This window comes from Somniosus microcephalus, chromosome 3 (genome assembly GCF_052327205.1).
Source record: "Somniosus microcephalus isolate GS21.2 chromosome 3, FLI_Smic_1.0, whole genome shotgun sequence".
NCBI classification, from domain to species: Eukaryota; Metazoa; Chordata; class Chondrichthyes; order Squaliformes; family Somniosidae; genus Somniosus; species Somniosus microcephalus.
The window spans coordinates 39,612,017-39,627,506 of NC_140989.1; the positions used below are offsets into that span (position 1 = coordinate 39,612,017).

General features: G+C 45.3%; 1 protein-coding gene across 4 annotated transcripts in view; it reads right to left on the bottom strand.

Annotated features, from left to right (window-relative positions):
* The window catches only part of prkd3 (protein kinase D3), a 477,301-nt gene that overhangs the window by 8,443 nt on the left and 453,368 nt on the right, over nt 1-15,490 (bottom strand). For all 4 annotated transcript variants that reach the window (XM_085980200.1, XM_085980197.1, XM_085980198.1 and 1 more), the window contains 2 exons: nt 9,028-9,295; nt 1,003-1,088 (listed from right to left, as the gene is read on the bottom strand). In XM_085980200.1, the coding sequence (XP_085836326.1) occupies nt 1,003-1,088; nt 9,028-9,295 (354 nt within the window). The remainder of the gene's footprint in view (nt 1-1,002; nt 1,089-9,027; nt 9,296-15,490) is intronic.

The window sequence follows — 15,490 nt, forward strand, 5'->3', positions numbered from 1 at the left end:
GCCTCCCCAGCGGAGACCAGCTAACTATCAGGCTGCTAGTCACCTTCAGCACCTCAGAGTGGGTGAAGGCAAAATTTACCAGGTTTCCCATTCCCGATCTCTATCCAATGACCTACCCAGAGGCTTAGAGAATGTCAGTAAATAGAAAATAAAATACTGAACTGATCAGAAGAACTTGTCCAAGTACTACAGTTAAAACTGCTGCACAGTGTGTTTCATCACCTGTATCTCGCTTAAGTTCATACAACACACAAACCCAACACGCAGATTGCATTGAAAAAAACTCCAAAGGGAAGAGAAAGGGAGACCTATTGTGATTTTTTTCCCCCCAGAAAAGATGATTTAAAAGAATCTTGGTTAAGACTGATTGGCCTCAGATCTGCAATCAGTCTCTGTACTGCCTCGCTCACTACAAAATTATAAGGCCATAATTCCCCCAGATGTGAAGGATTAAAAAGACTGCACTCTCAACCTGGATAGAGCTCTCATCTCCCCAGCTCCATAAACTTACAACAGGTGCCAGACACAGGTGTCATAAACCGCTCTGTATGTAACACTCAGAGCAACAGATTCACTGGCCGGAACGTTCAGAGGTTAGAACGGGTGGGTTAGAGGCGTGGGGGAAGTGAAACTTGTGTCGTCTGCCTGAAACTGTAAAGTGCCATTTTGAAACTGTTAATCAGTGCTTGGAAAAGTATGCACATGGCAATATAGCCTGTATTACTTTAAGAAACTGATGAAGTCCAAATTAGGAGACCATAAGCATTTGATCTAGCATCAAACACAATTTAGATTTTGTTGCAGTAAAAAGCCGTATGGTTTTACTGGATGATAATTTTTGGACCTGTATAGCAATATAAGAGAAGCATTTCTCCCCATTTAAAGGACCAGCAAAGACCATTTTGGTTCATCCAGCCAGCTTCAGAGTTCAAAACTGGAAGTCATATTAGTGCGCTACGTAACCAGGAGGAGTTCCTGTAGATCACGCAACATCCACCTTACCTGTAGCCAAGGGTGACTGAGTGACTTGTCCACACTGTAACGTTTCCTCATCTTTACTTGCAGCAGGTTGTTAATTAGATCAATGGCTACCAAAAGAGGCAAAAATACCCTGAATTAGTGACATGCGCTGGCCTGAACAAATAAGCAAAATACAAAAACGAGAACACAATACTCAAAACGTACCGATAACAGGATATCAGACTTCTGGGCCAAATGTATTGTTTTTTATATTGTCTAATTACAGGGCAGCATGTGGAGTGCGGGTGGAGGTACCTACATTACAACACCAGACAAACTTGGCAGCCAATTTCGCAGAAGAAGCCAGAGTCAGAGGAAGAGAGAGTTCGGGCTGGGAATTGTTGGGCTGAAGGAGGTTACAGAGATAGTGAGGGGCGAAGCCATGGAGGGATTTGAACATGAGGATGAACATTTTAAATTTGAGGAGTTGGTGGACCAGGAAGCAATGTTGATCAATGAGTACAGGAAAGATAGGCGTGGGAGCTGGTGCAGGTGACAACATTTCAAAAATACATAATTGGCTGCAAAACGCTTTGGGACGTCCTGAAGTCATGAAAGGCGCTACAGAAATGCAAATCTTTCTTTCTTTCTTCACCCAATTTGATCCTCCATTGTTTCTTGTTATTGTGTTAACATTTTACTTCATGAGAAAACATTTGTCGATACAAATTTACATTGGACAAATAAATTTAAGGCTAATGGTATCTAAACACACCAAGAAGTTTCATACTAAAATAATGGCCAGAGATGAACGACAATTTTGCATTTTTATATAACGTCTTTCACCTCCTCAGAACATCCCAAATCACTTCACAGCCAATGAATCACCTTTGAAGTGTAGTCACTGGTGTGTAGACAAACCTGGTAGCCAATTTGCACAAGAAGCCAGGGTCAGAGGTGCAGAGAGTTCGGGCTGGGAATTGTTGGGCTGAAGGAGGTTACAGAGATAGCGAGGGGCAAAGCCTTGGTGGGGTTTGAACACGAGGATGAAAATTTTAAATTTGAGGAGTTTGCGGACCAGGAGACGATGTAGGTCAGTGAGTACAGGAAAAATGGGTGTGGGAGTTGGTGCGGGATAGGATTCGGGCGGCTGAGTTTTGGATGAGCTGAAGTTTACGGATGGTAGAGTGTGGGAGGCTAGTCGAGTCTGTAGGTGGGAACGGCTGAGGAGGGGTGGAGCTGGGCAATGCTACCGAGGAGGAAGGAGGCAGTCTTTGTGATGGACAGTGTTGAATCCGTGTGTTAATGGAGACACGGAATGCAGGAGTTGATTTAACAAGTGTTTACTGAACAAATTCTGGAGGTGAACTAACTATACAAGACGCTATACAGGCTTATATACCCGAGTGGTCACTACCGGTACTACAGTACACAGGGGCTTCAAAAAAACATAGTTCCTCTTAAAGGTACATACACTACACTTCCTCCCCTTTTAGATAAATAGTACATAACATTTTAAGTAATCATTAAATAACATTTTTACAAGAACAATAATCTACACATTTGCTGAAGTTAATCAATTACAAATTCAGTCTCTCTGGAGGCTTCCTGACTCGGTCCGGATAACGCCTCGGTGGTGTAGTAGGTTTCGGTGGTGTAGTAGGTTCTTTTGGCAAGGTCGATTCGGCTTGAATGCCAGTGTCGGGTTCATCTGGTTCCAGTATCACCGGATCGGAGGTAGATACTATGGGTATCTCTGCTTCATCACTAGGCGTATAGAGTTGTGGTGTAGGTTGTCCCTTTTCAGTTGACTCTTTGATCTGGTCAGCATGGCGCCTTATTATGCTTTCTCCAATGTCCACGGTATACATCAGCGGTCCTAATCGTGTGCAAATAGTTCCAGGCTGCCATTTCTCGGTACGGTAGTCCCGGGCCAAAACTTGTTGACCTATCTGGAAGGTTCTAGTTGGCCTTTCATTCATGCTTTGAAATTGCCGGTTCTCTACGTCCCTTCTGATGTTTGGCTTGATCAAATCCAGCCGGCATCTTAGTCTTCTATTGAAAAACATCATGGCGGGGGTTTGGTTTGCAACCACGTGTTGCATTCCTGTACGCAAACAAGAAGTTATCTACCTTATGTTGTAGATTTATGTCTTCATTACCCATGGCCTTTATGGCCTTCTTGAAGGTCTGGACAAAACTTTCAGCTAATCCATTGGTGGCGGGATGGTATGGGGCGGACGTGTACTACTTAACCCCATTGTTTTTTTTAAGAACTTCCTGAATTCTTCGGATACAAATTGCGGTCCATTATCAGAACAGATCTGTTCAGGCAGCCCATTCCTGGCGAATATGGTCCTTAATACTGTGATGGTTTTTTCCGTGATGGTGGAGGACATCTTTATTACCTCCGGCCACTTGGAGTGTGCATCAACCGCGATTAAGAACATGGAGTCCATAAATGGACCAGCAAAGTCGATGTGTACCCTTTGCCATGGAGATGAGGGCCACTCCCATGGATGTAGAGGGGCTTGTGGTGGGGCGTTTTGGACCTTCTGGCATCCTAGACAGCTCTTGGTCATTTCTTCGATGTCTCCATCGATACCTGGCCACCACACAAACGCTCTGGCTAAGTTCTTCATTTTCACTCCACCCAGATGCCCCTCATGAAGCTCCTTTAGCACTTTATCCTGGAGTTTGGGTGGAATCACCACTCTGGATCCACACATCAAGGTTCCTCGGCACACTGACAGCTGTTCTCTTCTTTGCAAGAATGCCGGCAACAGTGGTTCGCCATGTGCTGGCCATCCCTTCACCGTTAAATCGTAGACTCGAGAGAGAGTCGGGTCATTTCTCGTTTCCTTTTCAATGGTAGAATTTGTCACTGGTAGACATTCCACTATGGTCGAGTGGAACATCTCCACTGGGTCCACTGTAGGCGCCTCTTCTACCGTTGGCAACGGTAGGCGCGATAACCCGTCAGCATTCCCATGCTGTTTTGTTCCTTTGTATTCTGTCATATTGGTGTGCCCCTAGGAAAAGGGACCACCTCTGTAGCCTTTGCGCTGTCATAATGGGAACGCCCTTTTTAGGGTTGAATATAGAGACGAGGGGTTGATGGTCAGTCAACAAGGTAAATTTTTGTCCGTGTAGGTAATGGTTGAATTTCTTCACCCCCCACACCAGGCTGAGTGCCTCCCTGTCAATCTGGGCATAGTTACGCTCAGCTGAGTTCAATGAGCGTGACGCAAAAGCTATCGGTCGCTCCGAGCCATCAGGGAATCTATGCGATAATACCGCTCCCACGCCGTAAGGGGATGCATCGCACGCCAGTCTGATTGGCAGTGATGGGTTGTAATGAGCCAACACTTCCTTGGACGTGATCAAGCCTTTGCATTTATGGAAGGCACGTTTACAGTCTTTGCTCCATTTCCAAATTACTCCCGTTTGTAGCAGTGCGTTAAGAGGGTGCAGAATCGTTGACAAGTTCGGTAAAAATTTATGATAGCAATTTATTAATCCCAGGAACGACCTTAATTGTGAGACATTTTCAGGCGTGGGGGCTTTTACGACCGCTTCAATTTTTTCAGGTGACTTATGCAACCCTTCTTCGTTAATGACATGGCCACAATATGATATTTGTTTCTGGAAAAATTCGCACTTGGGGCGATTTGCTCGTAGGCCCTGTTCTCTCAGCCTCGTGAGCACCTGCTCCAAATTGGCAAGGTGCTCGTTGTCGTTTTCTCCTGTTACAAGGATGTCGTCTAGGTAGCATTGAGTCCCCGGAATCCCTTGCAGGACTTGCTCCATAGCTCTTTGCCAGATAGCTGGAGCTGATGCTACTCCGAAAACCAGTCGATTGCACCGGTACAGGCCTTTGTGTGCGTTTATCGTGAGATACTTTTTAGAGGCCTCCTCAACCTCCATCTGTAGCTATGCCTGTGCCAAGTCAATTTTGGTGAAACGTTTCCCTCCGGATAGTGAGGCGAAAATATCTTCTATCCTCGGAAGAGGATACTGTACCGTGTGAAGAACCGGGTTTACAGTCACCTTGAAGTCCCCACAGATGCGAATTTTTCTCTGTTCTTCAGATTTATCATTATTCAACGTTTTCTTCATGACCGGGACGATGGGTGTTGCCCACTCGCTCCAATCTACTTTGGATAACACGCCTGCTTTTTCCAAATTCTCCAGCTCTGCCTCGACTGCTGGACGAATTGCGTATGGCACCGGCCTTGCCTTAAAAAACTTGGGAATTGCCGCATTTTCCACTTTTATTGAGGCGGTGGTGCCTTTCAGGGTTCCTAGTTCCTGTTGAAACACTTCTTTGGCGTTAGCCAAGATTTCTTTTAATCGTCCAGGTATGACGTCATCATCATTTTTTTTCTTACTGGTCACCATCAGTGCCTGAATGGAGTGCCAGTCTAAACGTATCTTTCTGATCCATTCACGTCCCAACAACGGTGGACCACCATCTTGCAGAACGTATAAATACAACTTCTGTATTTCCTTGCAGTTGTATACAACAGGCACCCTTATTTTCCCTCTGGGGTATACTTTCTGCCCCGTATATGTTTTCAAGATAATGGATGTGTCTTTCAAAGGTATATGCGGAAATAGCCGCTCGTAATCCCGTCGACTTATGACGGTCAGAGCTGATCCTGTATCTAGCTCCATTTTAACTGGGGACCCCGCTATCGTGAGGGTAACCCAAATGGTCTGGTAATCTTCTTTGGCAATTATATTATGTAATTTGAGACAGCTTAGTCTCTTGTTTCCGGAGTAGCTATCGCTCTTCTGGTCTTCGGAGCTACTGTCCGTCATCATTTGTAACTTTCTGTACTTTTCCTTATTGACCTTTTTACTGTCGGCGGATTTTTTTCCAGATCTGCATACACGTGCAATGTGTCCCATCTTTCCGCATTGTCTGCATGCTTTATCCTTGAACCAGCAGTCCCTCTGGTCATGGGTGGATCTGCCGCAGCGATAACATCTCTCGAAACCCCGTGTCATTTCATGGATGCCGAAGTCCTGTGGCTTTTGCTGTATCTCTGCAGCTCCTCTTGCTGCTGCTTCGTATGATACAGCCACACTGAAAGCCTTGTCCAGTGTCAAATCTTTCTCAGAAAGTAGTCTTTTCTGTGTTCCTTCGCTTAGGAGACCGCAGACAAATTTGTCTCGTAGAGAATCTGCCAGTCCTGCCCCGAATTGGCAGTGCTTTGACAGCTTTCGTAATTCGGTGAGGTAATCAGCGTTACTTTCATTCTTGTGCTGATTCCTCCTGAAGAATTTGAATCGTTCCGCTATCAGCAGCGGTGTTGGGTTTAAGTGCTCCTGTAGGGTATCAACAATCTCCTTAAAATTTTTGTCCATCGGTTTGGCTGGAGTGATCAAGTTTCGTAACAGCCCGTATGTCCTTGCGCCCATCAGATTGAGAAGTACCGATGCCTTTTTATCATCCGCTACTTCATTCGCCTTGCAATATACCTCCACTCTTTCCACATATGTGGTCCAATCCTCTATATCACTATCGAAAGCAGTAATATTGCCAGTCTTCGGCATCCTGAAAATCAAAAATGGCGCCTCCCGCGCTTTTCCTTCTTCCCTGCCGAGTCAAGATGGCGCCTCCCGTGCTTTCCCGCCGCTGCTGCTAACGCTGTTCTCCGCGGTTCCCGTTGCGACCTGCAGCTTTTCGCGGTATTTCTATTTTTTATTTTTTATTTGCACATATATTTTAAACAGTTTCTCCGTCACTTGGAGAATCGTTCCCGTCGGACCCTCTGGGACTTTCCCCTCCCTCTGCTCGGTCCGAACGCCGACCTGCTTTGCAGCGCCGTCGGTCTCCTGAGTGCTCTACCCTCTGACTCTGTTTGCTTCTGCTTTCCGACTCGCTGCCCGGCCCCGCTGCAGAGCCACCCGATCGAGCCCCAGCCCACCGCCCAGGAAGGATCAGTGCACTACCTGCCACCAGCCCGTTTAGCTGGTGAAACCACAGTTTTTTTTTCTTCTACCTTCGTCTGAGGAATCGATCTCCTTGAGGTGCTGCCGAATTGCAGGTAAGTTCGTTTCTAACTCGTCGCCACTGTTGAATCCGTGTGTTAATGGAGACATGGAATGCAGGAGTTGATTTAACAAGTGTTTACTGAACAAAGTCTGGAGGTGAACTAACTATACAAGACGCTATACAGGCTTATATACCCGAGTGGTCACTACCGGTACTACAGTACACAGGGGCTTCAAAAAAACATAGTTCCTCTTAAAGGTACTTACACTACAGACAGGATATAAGGTGAGAAGCTCAGCTAGGGTTTAGCAGAATGCTAAGGTTGTGAGCAGTCTGGTTCAACTTGCAACAGTGGCTAGGAAGAGGAATGGAATCAGTGGCACGGGTACAGAGTTTGTTACGGGAGCTGAAGACAATATCTTTGGCCTTGCCAATGTTTAGTTGGAGGAAATTGAGGCTCATCAGAGACTGGATGTCAGACAAGGAAAGAGGCAACGGAGGGATCAAGAGAGGTACAAGTGGGTGTCATCAGCTTATATGTGGAAGCTACCCCATGTCTACAGATGAGATCACCAAGGGGGCAGCTCATAGATGAGGATGATTATGTAGAAGAGAAGGTAATTAAAAGAACCACAAAATAATTGTCTTATCGTGGTTGTTAATATTTTATGGATTGCAGTCCCCTTTAAAGAACCTGTATGTGCAATACTGTTGTAATTTTAATTCGGTTTCAATCGGAGAAAACCCCTCACTAACAGCCAATTGGAGTGTGACATCAACAACTAATGGCTAGTAAGTGAAGAGATCGCAAAGTCTCTGTTTGAAGAATGGACTCAGTCGAGAATATTTTTGTGGACTTTATGGGATTTTTCTGAGGGTGTTTTCCCTGTGGTGGGATCGCCCTGTGCAGATGCGTGGGGGACTAGTTTGTTAAAACTCCAAAGAACGCATGGCAGTTGGTTGTGACAAAAGAACTGTCAGTCATCTGGAATGTATGGGTTCGCCCGACAGTCCCAGGAAAAGGAAGGGGGCCATTGACGAAGGGGCTGAGGACCCTGAGGCACCGTTGAACTTGAACCTATTAGAAAGCCACTCTAATATGCAAAAGCACTTCTCACCTCCGTCTCAGAAGAGAAGCAGAACAATGAACCCATTAGCCTCAGCCAGCCGAAGAGGAGCCAGTTTTTCTCAACACAAAGACAGAAGATATGTCCCAGACTTAGGGCCATTAATCCAATCACGGAATACTCATGGGTCCGATGATGACCCATCACTGATTAAGCACCGGAGTGCTTAGAAACAAAAGGATTTTAAAGATTGTCGGGAAAGATAGGGGTAGCCAGACTCCTATAAAGATAGATCCTTTTCCACCATTCTTTCTCTCTCTCACTCCACCAAGATCGACCTAACAAGTAGTACCAGAGGAAGAAGCTGCTGAGCGGAGCGATCGAGACCAACTGTGTGTGGCGGTAAGCATGGTCTCCAGTGTCCCAAGCCGGTAACCTGATATCCCAGGCGAGCTGGGTGAGCTGTAAGGGCTCAAGGTTTTTCTCAGAAGTTAAGTTTTTTTGGGCTATTCCGGGGTGGAAGCTTCGTTTGGTTCAGCCAGGCGAAGGGGCTTATGCAACTGGGTAATTCGTTGGTAGGGGTGGAGTTAGAGTCCACCATAGCAACAAGGGAATTACTGCATGTTATAGTCCCCAGTTGTGTACTGTATGTATGTTGTTTGTAACCTGGATCTTATTCTCCACAGAGACAGTGATTTTATTTAGTAGTGCATGTTTTAGCCAGTGTATGTTAGACCAAATAAATATAAGTCTGATTTTTCACCGAAACATTCTTGTCCGTGACTTATTCTATTTACTCTCTGAATAATAATTCCCGGGTATAGAACTTTCGTAAGGTGGGGGTGATTCGAACCTTCCGTCTAGCAATTGGGCTAGAATCAAAACCGCGTCCATAAGCTACAGAACACCAGTTACACATCCACAGTGTCCACTGTCATGCACATGCTCAATTTGGAAATTTAACAATTTAGGCTGATTTGATAGATAAACTCCTACCTTCGCTAGAGGTTTCTTTCCATGGATTTGGTGGGTACATGAATGCTGCATTTTGAATCTGGTCATTAATATCTTCATCTTCGTTGAATGGGAAAGTGCCACTGAGGCTCACATAGATTATAACGCCCACTGACCACATATCGAGGGACCGGTTGTATCCCTTGCTCCGGAGGACTTCTGGTGCAAGATAGGCTGGGGTTCCCACCACAGACCGTCTGAATGATTTCTCACCAATAATACGAGCAAAGCCAAAGTCACAGAGCTTTACCTTAGAGAAACAAAGTCAAAGCTCATTAGAACGAAGCTAAAAATTCAGCCTTCATTCAAGAATGGCTTCAAAGGTATATAACTAATCTGTGTAATCTGAAGTGATAGTTAGTTTGCAGTAATTAATTTTGAAATCACAAATATTGCTGGTTAAGTTTAAGGCCCATGCCAGGTTGGGTTGTGGTTCCACAAATTATAGAATGTTATAGCATAGAAACAAGCCATTTGGCTCAAGTGTTGGTGTTTGACTGCATGTGAGCCACCTCGTCTAATACCAGTTTCTTGCTCACAGCCCAAACCCCTTGGTATTCAGCTTTTTCAAGCAAATACAGTATCTATTTTCCTTTTTAAAAAATAATTTATGAATGTACAGTACAATGGTTTATGGTAGAGAATTCCACATATTATTCTATCTAAGAATTTCTTTCGAGCCTCTCCTTTAATTCTTCTTGTGGTAATCTAAAATTGTCCCTTGATTTTACCATCTTCCCAACAACCTATCACTATTTACTTTGTCACAACCTTTCATAATCTTGACAGCCCCCCGTTAGATCACCCCTTAATCTTCTTAGTTCTAGTGAAAAAAATTTGCAACTCTCAAATCTCTCATGACCGTAGCTTTGTCACTGGTAACATCATAGTGAATCTACACTGCACAATTTCCATGGGTTTTATATCTTCCCTATAATGGGGTCCAAAGCGATTTAGGGGTCTGTATGCATAGATCATTAAAATGTAGCAGTCAGGTACAAAAAAAAAATCAAAAAGGCTAATGGAATGTTAGCCTTTATAGCTAGAGGGGTAGAATATAAAGGGGAGGAAGTTTCGCTCCAGCTATACAAAGCCCTGGTTAGACCGCATCTGCAGTACTGTGCATCGTTTTGGGTACCACGTCTTAGAAAGGATATATTGGCCTTGGAAGGAATGCAGTTCAGATTCACCAGAAGGTTACCAGGGTTCTAGGTTAGATTATAAGGGATTACATAAACTAGGCTTGTATTCCCTGGAGCATAGAAGGTTAAGGGGTGGTTTGATTAAGGTTTTTAGGATTTTAAAAGGAAACATAGAAGATAGGAGCAGGAGTAGGCCATTCGGCCCTTCGAGCCTGCTCCGCCATTCAATGAGATCATGGCTGATCATCCAAATTCAGTACCCTGTCCCTGCCTTCTCCCCATATCCCTTGATCCCTTTAGCCTTAAGAAATATATCCAACTCTTTCTTGAATATACTTAATGAACTGGCCTCCACCGCCCTCTGTGGCAGAGAATTCCACAGGTTCACCACTCTCTGGGTGAAGAAATTCCTCCTCATTTCAGTCCTAAATGGCTTACCCCTTATCCTTAGACTATGACCCCTGGTTCTGGACTCCCCCGGCCATCAGAAACATCCTTCCTGCATCTAGTCTGTCCAGGCCTGACAGAATTTTATAGGTTTCGATGAGATCCCCTCTCAATCTTCTAAACTCCAGTGAGTATAAGCCCAATCGACACAATCTCTCCTCATACGTCATTCCTGCCATCCCAGGTATCAGCCTGGTGAATCTTCGCTGCACTCCCTCCATGGCAAGAACGTCCTTCCTCAGGTAAGGTGTGGTGTGGTCTCACCAAGGCCCTGTACAACTGCAGCAAGATATCCTTGTTCTTGCACTCGAACCCTCTTGCTACGAAGGCCAACACACCATTTGCCTTCTTAACCGCCTGCTGCACCTGCATGCTTATCTTCAGCGACTGGTGCACAAGAACACCCAGGTCTCTTTGCACTTCCCCTTCTCCCAATCTATTGCCATTCAAATAATAATCTGCCTTCCTGTTTTTGCCACCAAAGTGGATAACCTCACATTTATCCACATTATAGTGCATTTGCCATGTTTCTGCCCAATCACCCAACCTGTCCAAATCGTACTGGAGTTTCACGACATCCTCCTCACAGCATACCCTCCCACCCAGCTTTGTGTCGTCTGCAAATTTGGAAATATTACATCCAATTCCCTCGTCCAGATCATTAATATATATTGTGAACAGCTGGGGTCCTAGGACCGATCCTTGCGGTACCCCACTAGTCACTGCCTGCCACTTGGAAAACGAACCGTTTATTCCAACTCTTTGCTTTCTGTCCGCCAACCAGTTCTCTATCCAAGTCAATACCTTGCCCCCAATCCCATGTGCCTTAATTTTGCACGCTAATCTCTTATGCGGGACCTTATCGAAAGCCTTCTGAAAGTCCAAATACACCACATCCACTGGTTCTCCCTTATCTATTTTACCATTTACATCCTCAAAAAATTCCAGTAGATTAGTCAAGCACGATTTACCTTTTGTAAATCCATGTTGACTTTGTCCGATCCAGTCACTGCTTTCCAAGTGCTCTGCTATTACATCTTTTATAATGGACTCTAGCATTTTCCCCACTACCGATGTCAAGCTTACCGGTCTATAATTCCCCGCCTTTTCTCTACCACCTTTTTTGAATAGTGGGGTAACATTAGCTACCCGCCAATCCATGGGTACCGTTCCAGAGTCTATCGAGTTCTGGAAGATGACCAGCAATGCATCTACTATTTCTAGGGCCACTTCCTTAAGTACCCTGGGATGTAGATTATCAGGCCCTGGGGATTTATCGGCCTTCAGTCCCATCAATTTTCCTAACACCATTTCCCTACAAATACTGATTTCTTTCAGTTCCACCCTTTCATCAGACCCTATGTTCCCCGGCATCTCCGGGAGGTTACTTGTGTCCTCCTTTGTGAAGACAGAACCAAAATATGTATTTAGTTAGTCTGCCATTTCTTTGTTCCCCATTATAAATTCCCCCGATTCTGACTGCAAGGGACCTACGCTTGACTTCACCAATCTTTTTCTCTTCACATATCTATAAAAGCTTTTACAGTCAGTTTTTATGTTCCCTGCAAGCTTACTCTCATATTCTATTTTCCCTTTCTTAATTAATCCCTTTGTCCTCCTTTGTTGAATCCTAAACTGCTCCCAATCCTCAGGATTATTGCTTTTTCTGGCCAATTTATATGCCCTCTCCTTGGACCTTATGCTATCCCTAATTTCCCTTGTTAGCCACGGTTGGGTCACCTTTTTTGTTTTATTTTTATGCCAAACTGGGATGAACAAATTCTGTAGTTCATCCATTCGGTCTTTGAATGTTTGCCATTGCCTATCCACCGTCAACCCTTTGAGTGCCATTCCCCAATCAATCCTACCCAACTCGCTCCTCAGACCATCGTAGTTTCCTTTATTTAAATTGAGGACCCTAGTCTCCGAGTCAACTACTTCATTCTCCATCTTAATGAAGAATTCGATCATATTATGATCGCTCCGACCCAAGGGGCCTCGTACAAGATTGCTAATTAATCCTTTCTCGTTACATAATACCCAGTCTAAGATGGCCTGATCTCTGGTTGGTTCCTCGACATATTGGTCCAGGAAACCATCCCGTAAACACTCCAGGAATTCCTCCTCCACAGTATTGTTACTAATTTGGTTGGCCCAATCTATATGTAGATTAAAGTCACCCATGATGACTGCTGTGCCCTTATTGCACGCTTCTTTAATTTCCCTTTTAATGCCATCCCCAACCTCCGCCTTACTATTTGGAGGTCTATAAACCACTCCCACTAACGTTTTTTTCCCCTTAGCATTTCTCAATTCTACCCATACAGATACCACCTCATCAGAGCTAATATCCTTCATTACAATTGTGTTAATCCCTTCTTTAACCAGTAATGCTACCCCACCTCCCTTTCCTTTTTGCCTATCTTTCCTGAATATCGAATACCCCTGGACGTTGAGTTCCCAGTCCTGGCCTTCCTTGAGCCACGTTTCCGTAATCCCAACCAAATCGTATTTGTTTACTTCTATTTGCGCAGCCAATTCATCCACCTTATTACAAATGCTCCTCGCATTAAGACACAAAGCCTTCAGGCTTGTTTTTTTAACGCTCTTAGACCTATTAGAATTATTATTTACTGTGGCCATGTTTGATTTAAACCGTTGATTTCTCTGACTGCCACTTTTGTTTTTCTCCTTCCTATCTTTTGCTTTTATCCTTGTTTCCCTTTCCTCTGTCTCCCTGCTCAGGTTCCCAACCCCCTGCCATTTTAGTTTAAACCCTCCCCCACAGCACGAGCAAACACTCCCCCTAGGACATCGGTTCCAGCCCTGCCCAGGTGCAAACCGTCCGGTTTGAACTGGTCCCACCCCCCCCAGAACCGGTTCCAATGTCCCAGGAACTTGAATCCCTCCCCCTGGCACCATTCCTCTAGCCACGTATTCATCTGAAGTATCCTTCTATTTCTACTCTGACTAGCACGTGGCACTGGTAGCAATCCTGAGATTACTACCTTTGAGGTCCTGTTATTTAATTTATCTCCTAACTCCCTATATTCCGCTTTTAGGACCTCATCCCGCTTTTTACCTATATCGTTGGTGCCTATATGCACCACGACAACTGGCTGTTCACCCTCCCCTTCCAAGATGTTCTGCAGCCGCTCAGAGACATCCTTGACCCTTGCACCAGGGAGGCAACACACTATCCTGGAGTCTCGTTTGTGGCCGCAGAAACGCCTATCTATTCCCCTTACAATTGAATCCCCTATTACTATAGCTCTACCCCTCTTTTTCCTCCCATTCTGTGCAGCAGAGCCACCCCTGGTGCCAGGAAGTTGGCTGCTGCTGCCTTCCTCTGATAAGCCATCCCCCCCAACAGTACTCAAAGTGGTGTATCTGTTGGAGAGGGGGATGGCCACAGGGGACCCCTGCACTACCTGCCTGCGCCTAGTACTCTGCCTGTTGGACACCCATTCCCTTTCTTCCTGTCCAACCTCTACCTGCAGTGTGTCCAACTCCGTAAATGTGCTATTCACGATGTCCTGAGCATCGTGAACGCTCCAGTATGCATCCAATCGCAGCTCCAGCGCCGCAATGCGGTCTGTCAGTAGCTGCAGCTGGATGCACTTCCTGCACATGTAGTTGTCAGGGACACAGGAAGTGTCCCTGAGTTCCCACATATCACAGGAGGGTAGAGAGAAACGTTCTCCGCTGGTGAGGGAAACACTTCTTCACACAAAGGGTGGTAGAAGTGTGGAACACTCTCCCACAAAAAGCAGATGATGCTAGCTCAATCAATAATTTCAAATCTGAGATCGACAGACTTTTGCTAGGCAAGGGTATAAAGGGATATGTAGCTACGGCGGGTGGATGAAGTTAGGACATAGATCAGCTCATTGAATGGTGGAGCAAGCTCGAGGGGCTGAATGGCCTACTCTTGTTCCTATCAACAAAACTAGGGATCATAGAAACATAGAAGATAGGAGCAGGAGTAGGCCATTCGGCCCTCGAGCCTGCTCCGCCATTCAATGAGATCATGGCTGATCATCCAAATTCAGTACCCTGTCCCTGCTTTCTCCGCATATCCCTTGATCCCTTTAGCCTTAAGAAATATGTCTAACTCCTTCTTGAATATATTTAATGAATTGGCCTCAACTGTCTTCTGTGGTAGAGAATTCCACAGGTTCACCACTCTCTGGGTGAAGAAATTCCTCCTCATCTCTGTCCTAAATGGCTTACCCCTTATCCTTAGACTGTGGCCCCTGGTTCTGGACTCCCCCACCATCGGGAACAGCCTCCCTGCATCTAGTCTGTCTAGTCCTGTTAGAATTTTATAAGTTTCAATGAGATCCCCTCTCATTCTTCTAAACTCCAGTGAATATAAGCCTAATCAATCCAATCTCTCTTCATACGTCATTCCTGCCATCCCAGGTATCAGTCTGGTGAATCTTCGCTGCACTCCCTCCATGGCAAGAACATCCTTCCTCAGATAAGGTGATCAAAACTGCACACAATACTCAAGGTGTGGTCTCACCAAGGCTCTGTACAACTGCAGCAAGACATCCTTGTTCCTGTACTTGAATCCTCTCGCTATGAAGGCCAGCATACCATTTGCCGCCTTAACCGCCTGCTGCACTTGCATGCTTACCTTCAGCGACTGGTGCACAAGGACATCCAGGTCTCGTTGCACTTCCCCTTTTCCCAATCTATTGCCGTTCAGATAACAATCTGCCTTCTTGTTTTTGCCACCAAAGTGGATAACCTCACATTTATCCACATTATACTGCATCTGCCATGCATCTGCCCAAATCGTACTGGAGTATCTCTGCATCCTCCTCACAGCACACACGCCCACCCAGCTT